This window comes from Salminus brasiliensis, chromosome 8, assembly GCF_030463535.1.
Source record: "Salminus brasiliensis chromosome 8, fSalBra1.hap2, whole genome shotgun sequence".
NCBI classification, from domain to species: Eukaryota; Metazoa; Chordata; class Actinopteri; order Characiformes; family Bryconidae; genus Salminus; species Salminus brasiliensis.
The window spans coordinates 34,309,665-34,324,780 of record NC_132885.1 but is presented as its reverse complement, the minus strand read 5'-3'; the positions used below and the strand labels follow the sequence as shown (position 1 = coordinate 34,324,780).

Here is a 15,116-nt window from a genome sequence, read left to right as displayed (position 1 = left end):
GCTGGTAAAGGGCCCTGATGTCAATGTTGCAAATTCCGATCAATATGGCAACACTGGTCTATAAACAGTCTGAGCGTCGATCTTCGCTCAGAGAAACTGCACGCGAACGAATTATGGGTCCTAGAAAATGTCAGAATTATATATTTAAATTTCTAATCTAATCGAATTATTTTATTATTTTATTTGATGTTATTATGCTATATAAAACCACCAATTGTGTCCAGAATGGCATTCGCAGGATTTGTACGTTTTAGTCAATGTTTTCTGTAATTAAAATAAAAAAAACATTAAAAAACAAAACATAGACCCAAGGGTGTGCCTCCACTAGATGGCGATTTTACACGCTGTTGTCTGAACATCGTTGTTCCTCTTCGAACGAAGAAACGACACGATGTCCGGTTTACAGAGGAAGTTTTCATTCGGGACTAATTTTTTAACAGTCATGTGCTCTTGAATTATTTTGTTATTACTTTTTAGAAAGGCTGGCTGCGGCGTTCCGGCTTAATTTGACCATGTTCTTCAATATTTAGCGGTTGGTTTGTTATAAAGCAAGTAGGAGACAAGAACGCAGGACCTTTGTGCAGCTGACTGAGCTTAGCCTGCAGTTTCAGTTTAAAATGTGAACTCACTGCGTGTGATTTCCAAGTAGATAGGTTTGTTATATGTTTTTTTGTAAAAAGCCGACCATAATAATATAGCAAAGTTTTTTTAGATAAGATTTTTTAAGATAAATGTTATCGGCTGACAAATTCAAGATAACTGAAGGCCACAAGGCGACTGTAACTGTTTGCTAAAGCAATAAACGGCAGACATTCCACAAATCAACCAGATAGTAAAGGTTGTGTTTGTGTCTAAACGTGCTATTGTTATTGTTATATTGCAACGATGTTGCGCCGTCACCATATGTATTAAAACACAGCTGTTTTAGTTTCTTTTACTACATTTTTATTTCTGTGTATATAAGGGGAGCGCATTCGTTGGTTAGCGACAGAAATGTCCTAAGTGCCATAGAGAAGCTAATAATAAAAGAATAAAATGATTTACGGTGTTAACATTGCACTATAATGAAGTGTATTTATCTCCGTGGTCTTTCCAGTTGGAGCAGTGATCGTGTGTTCTGCCATGCCTCATGATAAATCGCGTGCTGCGGGTGGAGTGGCTTTGGACCGCAGGAGAGCACTGACTATCACAGCCGTGGGTAAACTGGACAATTGTCGGGTATGTACCACTTATAAAACAGCGATTTATAATTTGCTCAACACACTCTGACTAGTTAACAACAGCTGGACATTTGTGGCTGTGTGTGTGTGGCTTAGAGCGGAGATCCCTTTAAAATTCCTAAACCGAGAGTTTCTGGTGAAGATGAGTCTGCAGAAGCAGATGTTGCCAGATGCACCAGAACGTACCCCAAGGTGAGGGAGAGACAGAGGGGGTGATTGGTTAGATAATCTATGACTGATCTGAGAGAAATTCAGGGGAGTTCACTACTAATATATTTTAATTAGTATTGCCATTTTAAGACCGCACAGTTTGATTCACAAGTCCCAACACAGCCTACTGTTTGGCTTTTCTGCAACAGTGATACTGATGATTTATGTCTATGGTTCAGATTCACTGGTCACAGCTGGCTTCCAATGGAGTGTCGTCTCAGCCAGTTCATCATAATGGAAGCCAAACCTTAGATCCTGATAAACAGGGTGTGGAAAAGTTGGACATTACCAGGTATGAACAGTATGTTTCAGATACAGTCGACTTCCACCTACAAAACGTTACAAATAACCTTTCTTTCTTATGTGTCAGTAAATTAGTGCCATTGTCACTAAGAGTGACATAAACAGATTATTATATATACAGTGCAGGTGTGCTGCTCAGACAAAGCCATAACAAATTTCTTTATTTTGCATCTTATGCTATCCATGCGGGGTGGTCCATAAAAGTTGATCCCGTTGAGTGAAAAGGATAGCTATGTGCTAACAAGTCTGGAAACTTAATATATCTCACAGAAGTAGACAGTTTAAGAATAAATAAATGTTGTTTATAGAATGAGTTTGTGTTGGATTGTACTGTATGTATTTTACATCAAAGCATTGTTTTCCTTTTATAAACCTCACATACTTAAACACGTTTAAAAGACTGGCACAGGAAATACGCATCTACTCTCACTCTTTGCTTATCTTTCACTCACCATCTGCCTTTATGTGTGCAAGGGTTGGGCAAGATATACAGGCTTCTGTTTGATTGGCTTATTAACTCAAATAAAAATAAACATTGCAGTCCAGGGGTGAAAAGTGGTTAAGCTGTTCTGAATATGTAAAGTTATTATGAATCAGCTTGCCTTGTAAGTGTTTGTTTTAAGCCATTGATTAAATGTAATGCTGTATGTTTGTTAAATTGTATGTTGATTCAGGTTTTAGTCTTCCTCTGCTGTTTGTCTACTTTTAGGCAGGTAAAGGTGATTTTGACAGATGTCCTCCAGACAGAAGAGGGACAGAGATACTTGAGTAGTTGTGGCCATGAATTTAAAAAAAAGTGCCAACCAGAGCCTAAAAGAGAAGCCAGGGAGAGGCGGAAAGAGAGAAGAGTCTCACCAGAACTCGGAGAGGGCACGAGAGGTAGTCCACAGAAAAATGTGTTATCCTCCAAAGAGACTGAATCCGCATCTACAGAGAATAGTGATGCTTCACCGTCTAAAGAAACCAAATCTCCACTTCCCAAGAGACCCAGAAGATTCAGCAATTCGCTGAAACAAACAAAGCCCACCAGTTCAAATGAAAAAGAATTACATCCACAGATTGAACATATTCATATTGCAATGCTCAAACAGATAAAATCCAAATCGGCTGATGTTGACAAGGATGAGTTATGTCCAGTTGAGGAATGTGAGTCTGCAAAGTCAAGTGCCAGTCTTCTTCATTCTGAAAGAACCAACCTCCTAGATGATGAGCAGAGTAACTTGATGCAAATTTCTGAGTTGACGACTGCTCAGGGATGCACTTCTTCACTATCAAGGCAGCGCCACAGAATGGAGCAATCGACGAGGAAAATGCATTCCAACCAGGTAATGCATCTCAACAGGAGTGTGGCTTTTAGTGTGCATACACTACTGCTCAGAAGTTTGGGATCACAGTGAAATTTTCTTGTTTTCATTGGAAACACTTAAGATTATGAAATAAAGCAAATAAACAGGACATGCAGACATTGTCAGAGTAAGAAATATTGATTTTAATGAAAATGATGACTGTGTACTTCAAATTTTGCCTTCATTAAAGAAGCCACCTTTTGCAGCAATAATAGCCTGGCAGACTCTAGGCATTCTAGCTGTCAACTTTTTGAGGTAATCTGATGTGGTTTCACCCCATGCTTCCTGTAGCATCTCCCACAACATGGATTGGCTTGATTCAGTCTTCCTCCGTACCATACGGTCAAGCTGCTCCCACAACAGCTCAATAGGGTTCAGATCCAGAGACTGTGCTGGCCACTCTATTACAGTCAGAATTCCGGCTGACTCCTTATTTCTTAAATATTGCAGACACAATTTGGAGGTGTGTTTGGGGTCATTATCCTGTTGTAGGATGAAATTGGCCCCAATCAAGCGCTGTCCACAGGGTATGGCATGGCGTTGCAAAATCTTGTGGTGGCCTTCTTTCTTTAAGATCCTTTCCACTCTGTATAAATCTCCTATTTTACCACCTCCAAAGCATCCTCAGACCATCACGCTGCCTCCACCATGCTTGACAGATGGCATTAAGCGTTGGTCATGCATCTTTTCTTTGGTCCTGCGCCTCACAAATATTCTTCTGTTTTGACCTCAAACTTGGACTCATCTGTCCAATGTCTTTTCTCTTTGACCCATCGCAGTCTTTCTTTTTTTTGGCCAGTGTGATACGGTATGGCTTTTTCTTGGCAATTCTGCCATGAAGTCCAGCATCCTGAAGTCGCCTCTTGACCGTTGATGCTGACACTGGTGTTTGACGGGTTCCATTTAGTGCAGCTGTCAGTTGACAGCCTGTGAGGAGTCTTTCTCGCAAACTGCACACTCTAAGATATGTATCTTCTTGCACAGTTGTGCATTGGGGCCTCCCCCTCCTTTTTCTGTCCTTGTTAGAGCCAGTTTGTGAGAATTGCTGATAATAGGACTATATGCAGAATAAGCCTCTAAACAAAAATATGCTTTAATACAAACTTTTTATTCTTTAAAAATCATCGGATACATCGTGAAATGGACAATATTGTTTGTGAATTGCATGGAAATGTGTTTTTCTTTCAAAAAGAGGGAAATTTGCAAGTGATCCTAAACTTTTGAGTGGTAGTGTATATTGCTGTAAAAAGATTATTTACCCATTCCTTATTTGCAGTTGTTTTACACTTGAATGCTTTTAGATTTGTAAATAAAATGCAATATTAGATAAATTAACACTTTAAACAGTAAGTGCTCCAACACAAGAAATTGGCAAATTCCATTAGCAGTCCATGCAATAACATTCATTGCCTGATACAGATGAGAACATTTACAAATCTGTGCTGTAACAGTTTTGATATTTAATTTTGATATGTAATTTTGATATTTATTTTAATATTGTTTATTTAAAATGCTTAAAAGCTTGGAGAAGAAGGTGTTTTACTCTGGCCCTTTATGCATGCCAGTGTTCAGAACAAACATATTGAATACATTATTTTATCACACCGATTTTTTTTTTTTTTTTTTACCGTTGTATTGGAGCGCTTACTGTCTTGCATATTTTTGTGGTTTTCTGCCATGACTTGTTAATTAGCTGATTGTAGGGCTGGATGAAATTGAAAAAACTGACCTTTCAGTATTGTTTTTTTCCCCCCATGTACATTGCAGTATTAAAACCCTGGAATTTTCAACAAATTGCCCCAGAAGTCAGTGATCCAACATATCATTATATTAGTAGTGAACTCTGTGTATCCAAGATTGAAGTAAAATAAACAAACTTTTGCAGATAAAATCTGCCTCTAGTAGATATGGCATGGAAAATGAAACCTTTTAAAGAAGTAGCAAAAAGTTGTACTATGATGTGTTTAATTTAATTTTACATTGCACCTGTTGTGCATACATTTGTAGTGGTCACATAGTAAGCAGATGATGTTACTCTACTGAAAACTGAATCTGTTGGCTGTGTTCATGAATGTTGTTTCGCTCGAAATTTTATAGCAACAGGTTCTGTTGCATATTTGGATTGTCCTTGTTGACTCCCTGTTTTGCTACCTCTGTCCTTATAAATGAGAAATTATTATTTTCCTTCCTTTTCTCTTTTCTGACAAGCACTCTTGAGAAACCACACTTATAATCCACAACTACAAATGCACTCCTTGCATTTATTTAGTCAGTATTTGTTATTGGTGAACATGATCATGAATATGTTTCATGTGTAAAAAGCTTAAATGTTTTAGAAATCTGTGCTCGCGTGTAAGGTTGGATATGCTGTAGGGCGTTTAATGTCTGAAGGGGTACAGGACTGCAAAAAAGTCTGCATCACTGGACCACTGTTAGTAATCTGCTGCAACGATAAGACTTAACTACTCTCCATCAACTTCCAACATACACAGATCAACCAAATGTTGATTTGTACCTGCTTCTTTTTTTGCTTTGCGTTGATTCTTTTTTTTACTGTCTTTGGTAGTATTTAGTAACAGAATCTTTTCAATCCTTTTAACTGATCTTCTGAGCTGATCCGCACCTTTTCACTGCCATTAACTCACTAAACAGTAAACTATGACGACTACTGATGCTGTTGTTTCAAAGTACTGACATTAACAGCTTCACACTTTCACTGTGAGTTTACAATCATCCTAATGAGATAAGCAGTTACAAACTCTGCACAAAGTTTCTTCACAAAATCATCTCTACACCGCCGTCCTCTGCACCCAAATACCTACTAAATATTATAATTTGCAAACCACACAATCTTCAAAACAGTACGGTACAAGGGGTTAAAGGGTTTAAAGGCCTTTCTAAGACTAAGTCTAAGTGATGCTCCTGTTTTTTGTCCAAAACAAATAGGAACTTTGGGACAGAGACTAAGACTGCTTCCAAAACAATAGTGTGTAAAAGGTGTACACCATCTTTAGTAGCCCATTTATTGGAGTGTGCTTGTAATATTGTTTTTTTTATCTCAGAGTTTTTTACTTTTATTTTTTATATTGTGTGTATATATTGGTAATTTATCTACATTTTGCATCTGAGGGTCTTGCTATCCTTTTGCTGCTGTGACACTGTGAATTTCCCCACTATGGGACTAACAATGGGTTATCTTATCTTATCTAATTGTATCTTATCTTGGTGTAGTTTGTATGTAATGTGCTATGCAGCCTGTGGCTACCTGTCATATAGCACGTAATTGTAGGAGAGCTTCACAGATTTACATGTTTAATTTGGACATAATGTAGTAACAAAATTGCGAGGGCTTTGATAATGTGAAAGCGACTCAGTGTATATTGCTCAGTACTGCAATATACAAGCTTTATAGCTACTAAGAACAGCTAGCACTGCAGGTAAGAATGTTGGAAAGGTGTTTCATTTTAACCAAAAGTGCATTTTTCTTTTTTTATTCTGTAGTACAACATCAGGGAGACAAAAATGCAAGAGAGTGCAGAAGATGTAGGAAAAGACGTGCAACAAAATAATCAGGAGAAAGAGGAGGCGACAGAAGAACAGCGCAGAGGGGAAGTCCTAGAGGAAGGGGGAGGGTCCAGACAGAGTGTACTACGCCTATCTCTTGGGGCAGTTGGGGACCAGATGGAAATGGGTTTGGCTGCTGGAGAGATACCACCCAGTTGCTGTGTAACCCAGAGTGCAGATCTTAAACTCAGGAAAGTGTTTAAACTACATACACCTGAACCAAGTAAGTGAGATCCTGGCACTTTATTAAAAATGCTGCATAGTCATGATAGTAAAGTCAAAGGTTTTTGTCATTTGCACAACATGACAGGACATTTATGCTCTACAGCGAAATAGCACTAAATAAACAAAAATATGTATGTTTTGGAAAACTATACTATACAGATGTTTAAACAAAAAGATAAATAAGAAAATGCACAGATTCAATATGTTCATTTATTTTTATTTAGGCCTATAGTTAACAATTAAGGGTACTGTTTTTATTCTTAACTGAATTTTAAATGGCATTAGATTGTTAGAAGTTGTTGGTGTTATTAATTATAATAATAATTATGATTATTATTATTTATTATTATTATTGTTGTTATTAATGTTTGTCTACTGCTGACAAATATATACTGTGCTTTCAGCATTTTAAATCCCAGGAAATGTCAAGTGTTATGACTAATCAACAAACCAAACCGTTATCTATGACAGTTGCTATCTTTTTTTTATGCCTGGATTTGCTATCATCATACAGTTCTTTAGGTTGCCCTATCTACTCTGCTTCTGAAATGTCCCTAACTGAGTGACTAATTAATGAATTCTTAATTTCTATTGGCTAATAATACTAAATATGTATTACTAACTATGTGTATCTGTATCAGAAATACAAAATATTAAAATTATAAATATAACATTTATAATATATTATAATTAAATGTGACTTTTTAAAGCCATTTGTTATAAGGGTGTTTGAAGTTCTACAATAAGTTTTGCACAAACAGGCTAATTGTGGTGCAAGTAATTAAAATTCATTATGTAGATTGGGATGAGCAGTTCCTACAACTCCTGTTCCTTGTTAAAAACCATTATAAATAGGTTGTATATAGGGTAGGTCTCACCCATTTTTCTCTCTCATATAGTTGTTCTTTCAAGTGAGGAGGAGGAGGAAATGGAAGGTAGCAGCACATCACACCTGCAGGCACTAGATGGAGTAAAGGATCCACAGAGACTTGGACTGATTGTGGAGAGAAAAAAGACCACAGATTTATTCACCTATACATCAGAGATTCACAATCAGGTTGGTATTACAGGCATAAACACAATTACATATAAGTATTTTGTGCAGAAAGACAAAAAATTAAAATTGTCCCCTGTCAATCTAGTATACATTGCACATGTAGATCTATTGCAAAGCGTTTGTGGGAGCACAAAAAAGGTGCTGTAAAGTGATTCTGTTTTAGGAAAACCATATTGCCAAATATGCTAAAATGTTACTTATTGACATTACTAACAAGATGACACAAACCATCTTCAGTGTCTTCAGGTCATCTTTTTCTCCCACATAGGTGTTATGTTGGTGTTTGTCAAAGGACCTTTCTTTGTGTCATTGTTAAGAACTGTGCAGCTGGTGACCGTGATTGTGCTTTTTGTTGAGCTCACTGCCTTGGCTGCTCTACTGGTGGTAATGTGCCAAGGCTTGTTGAATAGTATATGTGAGTAGTGTGGGGGCTACAGAACTGTCTGTAATGTTGGCTCATTCTACAAGCAACAAAAACGTTTTTATACTGCTGAGAAAAAACATGGATGCATTAAAAACTAACTTAAAATTAAAGGCTGTAAAGAGTTTAAGGAAATCTTGCAAGCTGTTTTATATGAAACGGAACAAGGGCTTTTTAATACAAGGCATTTCTATAATACAAATTAAGTGAATGCTCTGAATGAAGCCAATGACCTTTTGTGTAAAATGTTTATGCACAACTAAAAAAGGTTTTTAATATGCACAACCAGCTTGCATGATATTCTTTAGACTAATTTTAGAGTTTCCTAGTGCACTGAAAGTGCAGTGGAAAAAAACAAAACAAGAACCTGCTCTGTCTGTTGCATATACCAGCCACTTCAGGCATTTTGTTGAGCGCACACATCAGTGCATGCATCGAGTCTGGTGTAATGTGCTAAAGCTCTGATTATTCGGTCTTGTAAGGAGATGTCCTCTGTGAAAGGCCACGTGGAGATTGGGTGATCTTTCAGCAAGCTGTGCACAATCTGTGACACCAGTCTTTTATGAAGCTAAATTGTACATTGTAAATGCATTTAAACCATGCTTTATGTACAAACAATGTTATATGTGCCAAGTACAATCCAAAGTCTCCAAGATTTTGCTGTTGTTTAACATTGGCCACTTGATCATACATTTTTTTTTTGTGCAAATTCAAATTTCTTGTGATTGTAATTCCACTAGTAGGCTTATATTGTTTTTTTTATTAATTCTACCTCATCAGTTGATTTGTATGTATGTTTGTTTATTTTTTCACTGTCACAACCTGCTTTGTTGTTGAACATTTAGGACCTATTTTACAATAAAAAGTTACTTTGTGGCAGCATCTGTTGTGATTAGACCAAAATGCAAAGTGGTTTTGAGTATTTCCATGTCTGTGTCCTTTCCAGGCCTCCAGCTTTGTGGATTGTGCTTTGAGTGGTTCTCCAGTAATGGAGCTCCAGTTCTCTGCTCTCTACATGGGTGGGCTCAGTGCCCTGTCCAATGGACCTGTGAAGGTTTGGTTGCATAACTAATATGATTGATTGGAATTTTAAAGGAGACAAAATTAACATTCAACGCAGTTAAATTACCTCCAGGTTTGATATTGAGTAATATTTGTGAAAATAAAATTGCATTGAGTGTATGTTTTGTTTCTTTGCAGATCACACATGACAGGATCACCATTTCACTGAAAGGTAGTCTATGACCTTTTTAATCTTCAGTTAAGCTTAGACACCCTACAGCATTGAGAGCCTGTCAGTAGGATGCAGTGAAAGGGGTAGGTATGATTCAGTTTTGTTAAACTGCTTTTGAATCTTCCATTTCTCCTTTAGATCCTTCAGGTACAGAGGTAAATACGTCCTTGGCAACAGCACATGTGCGTAAATACAGTGTTTGGGATGGGGCTATGGTTCAGGACAGCGGATTGGTTAAGCAAGATGAAACCCCACCCCCCTCTCTGCTCCTCCTATGGCTGTCTGAAGGTCAGGCACAGCACCTGTCCAGTGACTTGTCCATCATTCAACCTGGAATACACCCAGGTTAGAAAATCGTGTTTTCTTGTAATATAATTCCACCTAGACCAGTTTTGTTGTTTGCACTTTATGTATTAATTTTGTTTGTCTTGTATGGTGCTACAGCTGAGGGTAGCGTGTGTGTGTTGCTATGTGTGTCTGAGGCCTTGAAGGGAATAGAGGGTGCCCTGCTTGCCTCGATAATGGACATAGTGGGCCTCAGACATGGAACCACAGAGCTCCTTTCTCCGCTTTCACACACTGAGAGTATGAAGCTACTACAGTGTGGCAGAGACACACATTTGCTACAGCTGTTAAGCCCCAGAACGGGGACACACAGCTTCTCGAATGAGTCCATAACTACAGTGCCTGCAGGCACAACTACAACTCCAGTTACGGTAAGTGACACACCAAAAACTGTGGTTCAGTATGGAACTTTAGGTCACCAATGAGATGAAGCATTTTAAAATATATTAATTTGCTCCACTGCAAGGTTTACATGTACTTCTGTATTTGCACTATAGTTATTACTGCATTATGCTATTTGTGCCATTCCCTCCCAGTTTGTACCTATTGGCTTTGTTTATTTGTTGTTAATTGTAGACATTGGTATATACTGACTTGTGTTGTTGAACATTACTTTGATTTGATTTGCAGAAGGATCATTAGCATTAATTGTGTGCTTGTGTGTTTAATTCCAGGACTCAGAGGTCCAGACAAGTGCAGTCTACACATTGTGTCACAACAGTGCTCAGGGCTCTTACAGTGTTTCTATGGTGTCCAAACCCGGACCAGAGTGGACCCCATACAGGCACCGCGGCCCTACACGCAGGTACTACAGCCTTAAACAGCCCTGAAATGTTTTACAGCCCGATAATATTCTGCCCACATTTATCCTATACCTGACCCATTTCTTAAATCTGAGCCCAACCTCACAAATTCTTTGTTCATATTTGGACCATCTTAGACTAAATAAAACACTTTTGTCCCTTATAAAGCACTTATGAATGTCTGATGGCTGTAATTGCATCATAAATGTAAATGTAATTGCATCGTAAATGTAAATAAAAAATTTTAAAAAATAAAAAATGAGGCTGGGTTTTTTGAGAAGACTAAGTGGTTTATTCTCCAATTCCTCAGGTTGATCCAGTTTCCTCCTCCACCATGTAAAAGAGCCATTACTGTGACTACTGAGGACCTGGAGTGCCTGGATAGTGGGGAGTTTCTCAATGATGTCATTATTGACTTCTACCTCAAGTAAGATGTTTACTTTATGCATTTTTTTTAATTGACTGCAGTCATACACAGAATGACTACAGTTCTACAGTTCTCCACACATTGTACTTGGTATGAGTTTTGCATTCTGTTCACTTCCAATGATATGCTAGATGTTGAGACATTTTATTGGCTGAGTCTTTGCATGTGTTGTATGTGCCTTTTGGATCAATGACAATTAGAATGACAAAGTTTGGAATAAAAACCTGACTGTAAAGTTGTAATTAAAATATAGTGGCCTTCTGCTTCATACATTGTTTTAATTGAAAAGAATTAATTAAAACACAGTAACGGTTTGAAGGATTTAGATTTGAAGAAAATGTTGTCTCTAAAATACTAGTTTTATAATGAACAATTAATTTTGAATTTGAGAGCAGTGTATGCTAATGTAAGTGTGTATTTGTTTGTGTGTCCACCTGGTTGTTAAAGGTATCTATTGGTTCAGAAAGCCCCTCATGCATCAGTGAAGAGATCTCATGTTTTCAGCAGCTTCTTCTACAAGCAGCTCACCCGACGGGACAATGCTAATGAAGACAGTTCCAGCACGCCGTAAGTTGGGGCAGAGGGACTAAAAAGCATTTGTGACTTCCTTCTAGAAAACAAATCTTTCTTTTGTGCATGTTTTAGTGCTCAACTCAGGAGGCACCAGCGTGTGAGGACATGGACACGCCATGTGGACATCTTTGAGAAAGACTTCCTGTTTGTGCCTGTCAATCAAGAGTGAGTAATGGCTCGGTGTGTGAGCATGCTCATGCCTTTATTTACATAAAACTGTTCTCACAATGTGTTTGTAGGTGTGCACGTGTGTGGTCATTGGCTTGTGCTTTAGCTGCTTATTTATACTGGAATTATATTTTATGCAAGATGGTTGATCAGTTAATGACTAATTCTGTTTTGTAGAGCTCACTGGTATCTGGTGGTTGTGTGTTTCCCTGGGATGGATGAGCCAGTGTGGATAGAGAGAGAAAATCAGGATTCTTTGCAGAACATGACTGAAAACTCTATTGACTCCACAGCTAGTAGTGAGACACACGAGGTTAGCAGGCACAACATGGATGGAGATACAATTACAGGTAGATTTTGTTGGCGTGACCACTATAAGTTGAAAGTAGTCTTGTGTATGTACTTTGTTGGACACAAATTTCTTGTTTTTCCTCAATCTAGATGAAAACAGTTCAAAGTCTATTTCTACTCCTGGTCCACCAGTAAGATATTCTGTAACAATCACAATGATCTTAAAAATAATTCTAATTTAAGTAATATTTCCTAAAAATATGTTCATTGCCTTTCTGTATTTTGTAGAACTGTACTGAAAAGACGTGTACACGCAAAACTGTCTGTAAGAGGTATGTTTTGTATTGTGCATTTTTTTAATGCTCAGCTTGGTAAATGAATACAAGTGTAAAGTTTGTATGTATTTCTTAACACATCTGATCCAATTAATTACTGTTCGCACTAGGAGGTACAGAAGCAGCATTGAAAGTTAGAGGAGCATGTGGACTGATGCAGTAGAGCAATATTACAGGATTTTACACAATATTTTAATTTATTTACGCAGTTCTTGTGCCCACTTCAATGTTCACACAAAGTTCACACAGTTAGCAGAAGTATGATAGACACATGTTTTCAATATTGCAAGCAAGTGAAGCATAAGACATGCACTGAGGTGTGTGTGTGTGTGTGTGTGTGTGTGTGTGTGTGTGTGTGTGTGTGTGTGTGTGTGTGTGTGTGTGTGTGTGTGTGTTTTAAGACCCTGCATTCTCATCATGGACTCTCTGAAGCTGTCTGTTCATGAGCGCATCTTCAAGCTCCTACGCGAGTGAGTGTTCGGTATACTTCTTTATGCTGCCTTATGGTTTCATTCTATCACTCTTATGTATTGAAATGAATTATGTTTTATATAAAATAATGTGCTTGTGTTATTTGTTTTTGTTTATTTATTATTATTTAAAACTAGGTACTTGCAGGTAGAGTGGGAAGTAAAAAGAGGTGGGCAACGTGACTTTAGTGCGGAAAGGATGGTAGGCTCACACTGCCGGGTCCCCCTTCAGGACAACAGTAGTGACTGTGGCCTGTATTTACTACAGTATGCAGAGAGCTTTTTACAGGTAAATACAAACAAAAATGTGAGTCTAATTAACGAAGCAGGAAAGGTTTTGTGTGTGTGTGTGTGTGTGTGTGTGTGTGTGTGCATGCATATATATATAATATAAAAAATATCTTGCTGAAATAAGCAAGATATAAGCTTTTTCTCCCTGAAAAAGATGTTGCTTGGATAGCAGCATATGTTGCTTCAAAACCTGTATATACCTTTCAGCATTAATGGTGCCTTCACAGATGTGCAAGTTACCCATGCCATGAGCACTAACACACCCCCTTTACCATCAGAGATGCTGGCTTTTGAACGTTAAGCTGATAACAATCCAGACAGTTCTTTTCCTCTTTGGCCCGAAAGACACAACGTCCAAGATTCCAAAAAACAGCTTGAACTGTGGACTCGTCAGACCACAGGGCACCTTTCCACCTTGCGTCAGTCCATCTGAGATGAGCTCGGGCGGCAGCGTTTCTGTGTGGTGTTGATATGGCTTTCGCTTTGCATGGTAGTTTTAACTTTCACTTGTAGATGGAGCGACAAACTGTATTCAATGACAATGGTTTTCTGAAGTGTTCCTGAGCCCATGTGGTAATATCTGTTACAGAATGATGTCAATTTTTAATGCAGTGCCGCCATGAGGTATCGAAGGTCAGATTCTCGCCCATCGTTGCTTGTGAAAAACTGAGCCTTTTGGGGATGCTTCCAGTCATACCTAGTCATGAAACTCGCCTGTTCCCAATTAACCTGTTTACCTGTGGAATGTTCCAAACAAGTGTTTTCTGAGCATTCTTTAACTTTCCCAGTCTTTTGTTGCCTCTGTACCAACTTTTATGGAATGTGTTGCAGGCATCAAATTCAAAATGAGGGAATATTTGCAAAAAACATTTGTTTTTGTAGTGTATTCAATTGACTATAGGTTGAAAAGGATTTTTAAATCATTGTATTTGTTTTACACAACAAATTTTGAAATTGCGGTTGTATTTGTGTCCTTTAAATATGTTAATTTTCTCTTTGCTGTTGTAGGATCCTGTGGTACACTTTGACCTTCCACTGAGGCTAGAGTGCTGGTTTCCACGACAACAGGTGCGTGAGAAACGGGAGGAGATTCGGGACATTGTGCTGCACCTATACCGATTTCAGCAAGGCTCACTGGGAAATGAAGGCTTGGAGGACAAAATTTAAATCGGGAATGTAGTTTAGTAACCTAACACTTTCAAGAACATATTTTGCATCTTTTTTTTTACCCTTATTTTATTTATCACTTTTAGCTTGTTCCATTGTCTTAGGCATTTTATATATATTTTTATGCTTTTATACACATTTTAAAAACATGAATTTAGAAAGTAATAAATTTTTGAGGCTTATGTGAAAAATGTTTTGTTGTTTTATTTAGTGTATGAGTGAGCTGAGTGTATGATTAAATAACTCAGTGGACTTGATTAAAAAAAAACATGAATGTTGAGCAATTTGGCGATGGTGTAGCAGGTGAGTACTTTTAGATGGGGTAAAGAAGGGACCTTTTAATTATATTAAGTGAATCTGTTATGCAAGATGGTTTTATTGCTAGACTGCATGTCCAAATATATTTGAAAAGTATGTTTGTATATATGAAAAACAATATAAACCACTTCTGAGGTGGTGCTTAAATACATCCTTGCTTAACAATCCTGAATTTTTCACGTACATCGAAAGAGAATGTTCGCCCTTCCTAGATATAAATAAATCAACAACAATATGGAAAACTGTAAAGACAGTTGTAAGAGGGAAAGTAATATCTTATTCTACATGTAAGAAAAAAAACACGGAAAAGGAATTAAAATAAGAGAAAACCTGGTATCTAAAAATCAT

General features: G+C 37.7%; 1 protein-coding gene across 3 annotated transcripts; it reads left to right on the top strand.

Moving 5' to 3' along the window:
* Positions 1 to 363: 363 nt before the first annotated feature.
* Positions 364 to 14,786, top strand: LOC140561298 (sentrin-specific protease 7). Of its 3 annotated transcripts, none has more exons than XM_072686404.1 (21): positions 364 to 532; positions 1,097 to 1,218; positions 1,317 to 1,412; positions 1,610 to 1,722; positions 2,443 to 3,058; positions 6,581 to 6,866; positions 7,768 to 7,925; positions 9,293 to 9,400; positions 9,547 to 9,580; positions 9,719 to 9,925; positions 10,025 to 10,296; positions 10,600 to 10,730; positions 11,039 to 11,155; positions 11,603 to 11,722; positions 11,801 to 11,893; positions 12,074 to 12,246; positions 12,338 to 12,378; positions 12,476 to 12,519; positions 12,924 to 12,992; positions 13,131 to 13,281; positions 14,292 to 14,786. In XM_072686404.1, exons 2-21 carry the CDS (start codon positions 1,123 to 1,125, stop codon positions 14,448 to 14,450), a joined length of 3,084 nt encoding a protein of 1,027 aa, XP_072542505.1. In that variant the 5' UTR covers positions 364 to 532; positions 1,097 to 1,122; the 3' UTR covers positions 14,451 to 14,786. The 3 variants fall into 3 exon arrangements, with proteins under 3 accessions (XP_072542505.1, XP_072542504.1, XP_072542506.1); XM_072686403.1 differs by having other exon boundaries at positions 364 to 653; XM_072686405.1 differs by lacking the exon at positions 14,292 to 14,786 and having other exon boundaries at positions 364 to 653; positions 12,955 to 12,992; positions 13,131 to 13,244.
* The last annotated feature ends 330 nt before the right edge of the window (positions 14,787 to 15,116 follow it).

What these genes read in the sequence shown, in the direction of transcription:
- LOC140561298 (XM_072686404.1), top strand. Translation starts at nt 1,123, where the DNA reads ATGCCTCATGATAAATCGCGTGCTGCGGGTGGAGTGGCTTTGGACCGC. An exon ending in CATCAGAGATTCACAATCAG is followed by an intron (nt 7,926 to 9,292) that starts GTTGGTATTACA and finishes TGTCCTTTCCAG; the next exon opens with GCCTCCAGCTTTGTGGATTG. An exon ending in GAAGACAGTTCCAGCACGCC is followed by an intron (nt 11,723 to 11,800) that starts GTAAGTTGGGGC and finishes TGCATGTTTTAG; the next exon opens with TGCTCAACTCAGGAGGCACC.